Source organism: Mesocricetus auratus, unplaced genomic scaffold, assembly GCF_017639785.1.
Source record: "Mesocricetus auratus isolate SY011 unplaced genomic scaffold, BCM_Maur_2.0 Super-Scaffold_100003, whole genome shotgun sequence".
Taxonomy (NCBI): Eukaryota; Metazoa; Chordata; class Mammalia; order Rodentia; family Cricetidae; genus Mesocricetus; species Mesocricetus auratus.
Window position 1 is genome coordinate 94,979,571 of NW_024429188.1, and position 6,413 is coordinate 94,985,983.

Genomic DNA, 6,413 nt, shown 5'->3' on the forward strand with positions numbered 1-6,413 from the left:
TTGTCACTCTTCTGAGTTACTTGGTTTTATGTTACACTTTTCTTTCATGAAATCCAGTTAAGAAGATATCTTATTGAACAGGCATTAAATAGTTTCCAGAGTCATTGCTATCATTATTCAGATGAAACAATGCAATCTCAAATACATAAAGCATACATATGAATATGAGTTAGCCAGAATTAATAAGAATTGAGAGTTACATTTTCATCTGCATGTTAAGTGCTTAATGAAGTAAAATCCTATCACAATTGTAATCATAATAAGTTTTCTTTTACATGAGGAAAGGAGTAAATTGAAGCTAGCATAAACTGAACCTGTGGACCCATAAGATTTCTTACTATTAAACTATGCTTGCCAAGTGAACAAATTCCTCTGGGAAATGTGTTGGGAACACATCACTTTCATTTTTCAATGGAATAAAAGTATTCAATAGTACATATAGAAAGAAACAAGGCACCCTGGCAGGAACATGTGGACTGAGAGACCCGAAAGGTCATTTCCATGATGAGTTATGCTGCTTCCCAGCAGTGGTCATTCCTTTGCACTGGTATTGTGTACTTATTTCATTTTACGGCGTATCTCCTTCATACACACAAGCGATATATATAAAAAATCAGAGCACATGATGTTTGAATGTCTTTTATCTTTTCTTAAGAAAAATAAGGCATAATATAGCAGGATACACTGATTTTTCGATTAAGAAAAGACAATTTTCATGGTCTAGGTGCAAAGAAGCAGTCCAAGTTTGTGGCATTAGCAATCTTTGTAATCTTACAGCCTCTGTATTTTTATAGCAGTAATCTGTAGAAAAATGTTATAATATAAAAGCTAGGAAAGTGTATTTGGTGAGAGTGAGGGGGAGGCAGATAGGATTTATGTTAGAAGAAGCAAAAGCACCTACTGTAACAGAGTTGCAAGGCAAATTGTTATCAAATATTTATAAAATGATAATGCTCATTATAGCATTTGTCCCATCTCCACACTTAAACACTTCTCTAGCTGTATTAAAGGAAATGCACAGTCAAACAGACACATGCATAATGGCACATTCACATACCCAGCTAATAAACTAGAAGACACTATGAAGCAACAAACTGTAAACTAGACAAAACCAAAAGGCACAATAATTATCATGGGGGACTTTCAAAGTGTCATGTTTGCTTCATTGTCACAAATTGACTGTTTAACTTATTAATCTCTATTTCTCTCAGTATTAGTATGATTCGCCAAACAGGGTGCTCAATTTGAATATTAAGCACTGAGCATAATACAAAATAATAATAATTAGCAATATTTATATAAATAAATGTGTGTTTACATGTAGATGAAACTACTTGACAACTCTCTTTTATAAAGGATGTTCAGAAATACTTTTGGTCAAAAGATAATACCCCACCAAACCAAACAAAAAATGTAAAATAAAATAAATTAACTAAAAACAGTAAGAATTTTTAAAGAAGGAAAATGGAGTGTGCCTCCATGACTTTTTAAAATCTTTTTTAAATGACTTGTCATTCCAACTGGTCTGCAGCACAGTGGATTTAGGAAATGTCTTTCATGCCCAACTGTTACTGTGCCAAAAACAGTTCCACATTTAGCTTCAAAGGAGTATACAGATTTATCCCTTCCCCCTTCCCTGTTGTCTGCCTGCCTCCCTCCTTTGCCTAGCAACTGATGACTTCACTAGCAGGACTCTGAGTGTAGACTAGAGCAGTTGGCTCCTGCCTTCATTTCAGTTGCCAAACCTCTCTGAGGCAGAAGCAAGAATCAACTCTCCAGACTAGCCGGCTGGGGAGGACGTTCAGCTGCTTTGTTCCACCACCTCATGAAGGTGGTCTTGATCTTCTTCACATATGGCTTGTACTGAAAATGCGTAAGTATGGGACTGAGTACAACTCAGTTCAAATTCGAAAGCAAACGACTATTTGAGTATTAATACTTTGTGACTTGGGCAGGGACAAGAGGGTCAAAAGTGGTATTGGTGGGGATCACAGGCAAAAGTATGAAGAATGTTACTGTAGACAAGAATACTGTTTTTAAGAGGATAAAGCTTTAATGATTTTAAGTGTATGTTTGAAATAAGTTACAAAGCCCTAAACAGTGGAACTAAGGCACGAGGAAATTATTACTCTAACAGACTCTGGTATGGATTAAATGAAAAGAAAGAAATCTGAATAAAATTTGGTTTGAATGTGTGGTGCATTATGAAGAAAAAAGCAGACTGTTCAAAGAGAACAACTAAAGTTTCTTTGACTTCTGTGAAAGAAAGCAGTGTTGTGTCCCTGCCGCCAATCCCCAGAGACTTCTTAAAACTTTCCTGCCAGAATCTGAATTCTGGACTTAGTGGGTTATAGATCGTACAAGGACTTGAAAGAGCTCCTATTTTCTGTCAACTAGGAAGCCAACTAGTCCATATAGGCTTTTTTTTACTACCTTTGACTAATATGGAATTGAAAGGCATATAGGCAAGCCATTATTCGTGATCGTGTAATCTGTTTCTAAAGGGACTTGTGGGAACATGGGGGAGGTCTGTAGGCTAAGAAAGTATTTGCTTGACTATACAGAAGAGGGAAAAAGCCTGTACTGCTTTATTTACTGTGTGTTCCAGGAATCTAATCACGTGCTTGAAATATTTTCTGGGAAATGCATTTCTATTTCAATTAAATTTTGATTTCTGTTTTTGCAAGGCTTGGAGGGCATAGCCGTTCATACATAATGGTACCTGTGGACAAAAATGGAAGCAGGGAGACACGCCACAATGTGCCACTCGGGTGTCTGAATTCTGTGCTGAAGGATGATGAAGATGATGTGGAGATTTGGGCACCCCCTAGCGTCTCCCTGAGACACCACATCGCTGTGCCAAGAGCAGGAGCCCGCATTCCTGAAAATCCAAGAGCTCTGAGATACCCTTTTGCACTAACACCTGCTATTGAGGAAGAGTTCCTAGCAACAGCAGAAGTAAACAGCTCAAAGGGCCTAGAGAGCCAGAGCAAGAAGGGATATGATTCTATTAATATGTCCCAGGAAGTCTCTGCAAGCCCGATGACACTGATGATCGGAGGCCCAAGAGTTGGTAGTGGGGCTCTTGAGAAAAGTGGCAGTAGCTCAAAGTTATATATGCCTGTGCCTAGACCCCAAGGGCTCTTTCCACCAAGGGGCCCACAGTCACGAGGCCCTCCATACGTCCCTACACTTAGATCGGGGATAATGATGGAGGTGACTCCAGGAAATGGTAGAATGGCATACAAGGGCAGGCTGGCTCATGTTTCTTTCCCACTGGGAAGCCCAAGGCACCCAATGGATAATTGGCAGCAGAGACCTCCTCTCCATTTGTCAACCAATGTTCCAGGCTTACATTGCTCTACTGCTCATTGCTTCATGCCACCTCAATCGCCAGCATTCAACCCATTTCCTGTGATGCCCACTCCTTTTGCTTCTCCCCTGGGATTTGGTTCACCTCTCTTCCCTTATTTCTTTCATTTTAACACGCGAGCAATGCACCTTCCTCCATACTTAAACTAGAGGGTTTGCATGCAGTAAAGGGGCCAGAGAAAGCGTTGGGGGAAGAGCTGAAAGTTACTAATTTTTCTTCATATATGAAATTCCCTACTATCTGACATTTTGTTTAGCACCAAAGTGCCTTATGTTTAATAAAGAGTCCAAAATTTTGAATGTTGTATCTTTTTGTCTTTAAATCCAAAGCCATATGTTTTGTTTTCTATATTTCAAGAAATTGGTGCAGATGTGTAACAGTGGTTCCTACATAGCTTACTTAAATCTTTAGCACTGTTTGCTTATGTGGAAAGAAGAAACTGGGACCCTGTTAGGCCAAGTCTAGAGTTGGTCATTTCAGCATACCTAAAGATAGAATGGCTGCTCAGATGCAGATTAGTGATTTACAGTAAGTTTCCTAGAGGCTGGCTACAATTGACACAATCAGGAAATATGCACGAACCATATAATGAGACATGTGGAAAAATGTATACTGGTCATATCCAACTTAAATCTACCCTCCAAGCTGCCTGGGCAGAAATAAACATCTCCTGATCAGATAAAAGAAGAGTCTAGCTAAACAAGAACGAAACCAGGAAAGTGAGGTTGGGAAAGTCCTAGAGCAGAGATTCTGCTTGAATTAGGATCTGTCATTCAAGTTTTCAATTTTGCTAAGACAGTTATATACTTTGATATGCAAAATTCTAGGGATAACATTAGGGAGAGTCAGCATAAGATTTTGCATCCTTTTTTAGAATAAAAGACAGTCACATGATCATTTTAATTGTAAATGCAAATATTCTGTAAGAATTTTATTGAGTACTTTTATATTTGCTACAGCACCAATATTATAAAGATATATTTGAAAGTATACCAAAGCACCCAAACAGAATATATGGCAAATTAAGTAACATTGATATCAGCACAGCATATAGAATATAAAGATGTCCATTTTGAACACAGTAATTTAGTATACTCTTTAGGAATATATCTTAAAATCTAGTGACACTGCATAAAATGACTAAATTGGAAATATTTCCAAGGAAAACTTAAAATGAGCTTGTCTCACATGAAGTTCTATATGTAATGTAGTAACTAGAAGCTGGCATAAACTGCTGATTCAGACGACACCTATTCACAAGTAAAAACATTAATATATTTTTAATACTGATATTAGGTTCCTTGCAACTGCAACCCCCCCAAAAAAACCCACAAAGATTCCTGGTGTTTCTTTTTCTTCCTTTATTTCATACTAGGTCACACTAAATGTGCAGCCTGCAGTGTTATGGTGAGCGGGAACATCTGCATGGAGCATAACGGCTTTCCCTCCTCCCTGTTTATGTCTTGAAGCTGGCAGAATTCCATCAGTTCGCTGTGGCCAGGTCAGCAGGAATATTCTGCAAATTGTTTGACAGCTGCTCACTGTGAGGTAGCTTAGTCTCAGCATTCCAAACACTTATTGAATTTTCAGGCTTATTGAGCAGGAGACTTGGGCATGCTTATTGTCATAAAAATATTTTTGAGGCAGATGTTAAAAGATATTTTGACAAGAAATCAAGTTGTTGTCTAAAAGCCAGTGCTGCCTCTCCAGAGAACTGCCAGAGTGTGCTGAATGACAGCAGGCAAGGATCTCCTTTCCTTCTCAAAGGAAACACTCTGAATACATGCTCAAAACTACTCTATGCAAATTACAGCCATATATGACAAATTCACTGTAATAAGAAAGCACCGCAGAGCATTCTGTTCTTTTTCAACTTGGTTCCCTCTCTTAACACTTTTTATGTGCTTATTATTTTCTGTGCCATTTCTGAACACTGAACACATAGTAAGCATCAAAGAATAACTATCAGCAAAATGAGGCATTGTGTTTTTATTTTTTGCTTCTGCATTACAGGATAAGTGTGTTTTCTTTAGTTTATTTAGAGCTCAGTGCCTACATATCAGGCTTCAATGAATTCAACTCTCAAATAAAGCTGGACTTCTGTTCTCTCATGAAGGGAAATAAAAATATTTGTTTTTGTTCATGGCTTTTGTAAAGAATCACGAGCCACGTTGCTATTACAGTGAAAAAAATCAAAGCAGATGAATTACCTTGAAATTGTAATTTCTAAGTTATTGATTCCTTCTAAGCCAATATTAATCTTGTTGCAATATGAAAGGTACTCACAGTGTAAGACATTTAACTCTCTTGACCATGTACATATTTTCCATCTTACTCTGTGATTGAGCTGTTCATGAATGCAAATTTGAAAATAAGTACAAAAAAGTGGATCTTTCTTCTCATAATAATGAGAATGGGGTAAGTATTAAGTATTAATCACTGTCACAAGAAAAGCTATATTAAACTGTTTATATAGCTCTCCTTGTATGATTAGTCATACATTGAGCCAATCAAATTTTAATATCCTATATACTATGAGAGTTTTATAGTACAACATGAAATAACTCTAAGTATTTTCACCATTAATAATATAACATGTGTACATGCTTCTAATCAAAGCACATAAAATGAAAGTATTAAATTCCGAAGATTAAAACCATTAAGGCTTACACATTCTCTAAAGTGGGATGATGTTGAAATTATATCTCAGTCTTCAGAAAATTAACGTGAACAGTAAACAATAGCAACTACTTTATATTTTCTGTAGTTTTAAGTTTGGTGTCATAGAAACATAACATCCACTGTGAGTAGTTTCGGTTAGTAAACAAGCGGTTTGTGATTTTATAAAGAGGACAGAGTTCACTCTATAACTGTCATATTGTACTATAACAATGGTGTTGGATTATGAACTATTAAAGGTTCTAAATATATATCTGAGTTAAGTGATTCTCATTAAAGTTCACTAGTTAAACAAGGAACCAAATAAGTTTTAGACAACCAAAAATTACTATGTCTTGTCAGGGCAATTCCATAGCTATCC

At 36.9% G+C, this 6,413-nt stretch overlaps 1 protein-coding gene across 1 annotated transcript; it reads left to right on the forward strand.

Annotated features, from left to right (window-relative positions):
• The first annotated feature begins 1,729 nt into the window (after positions 1-1,729).
• Prr32 (proline rich 32) lies at positions 1,730-3,668 on the forward strand. The gene is made up of 2 exons (XM_005076836.3): positions 1,730-1,873; positions 2,688-3,668. Exons 1-2 carry the CDS (start codon positions 1,854-1,856, stop codon positions 3,520-3,522), a joined length of 855 nt encoding a protein of 284 aa, XP_005076893.1. The 5' UTR covers positions 1,730-1,853; the 3' UTR covers positions 3,523-3,668.
• Positions 3,669-6,413: the final 2,745 nt, after the last annotated feature.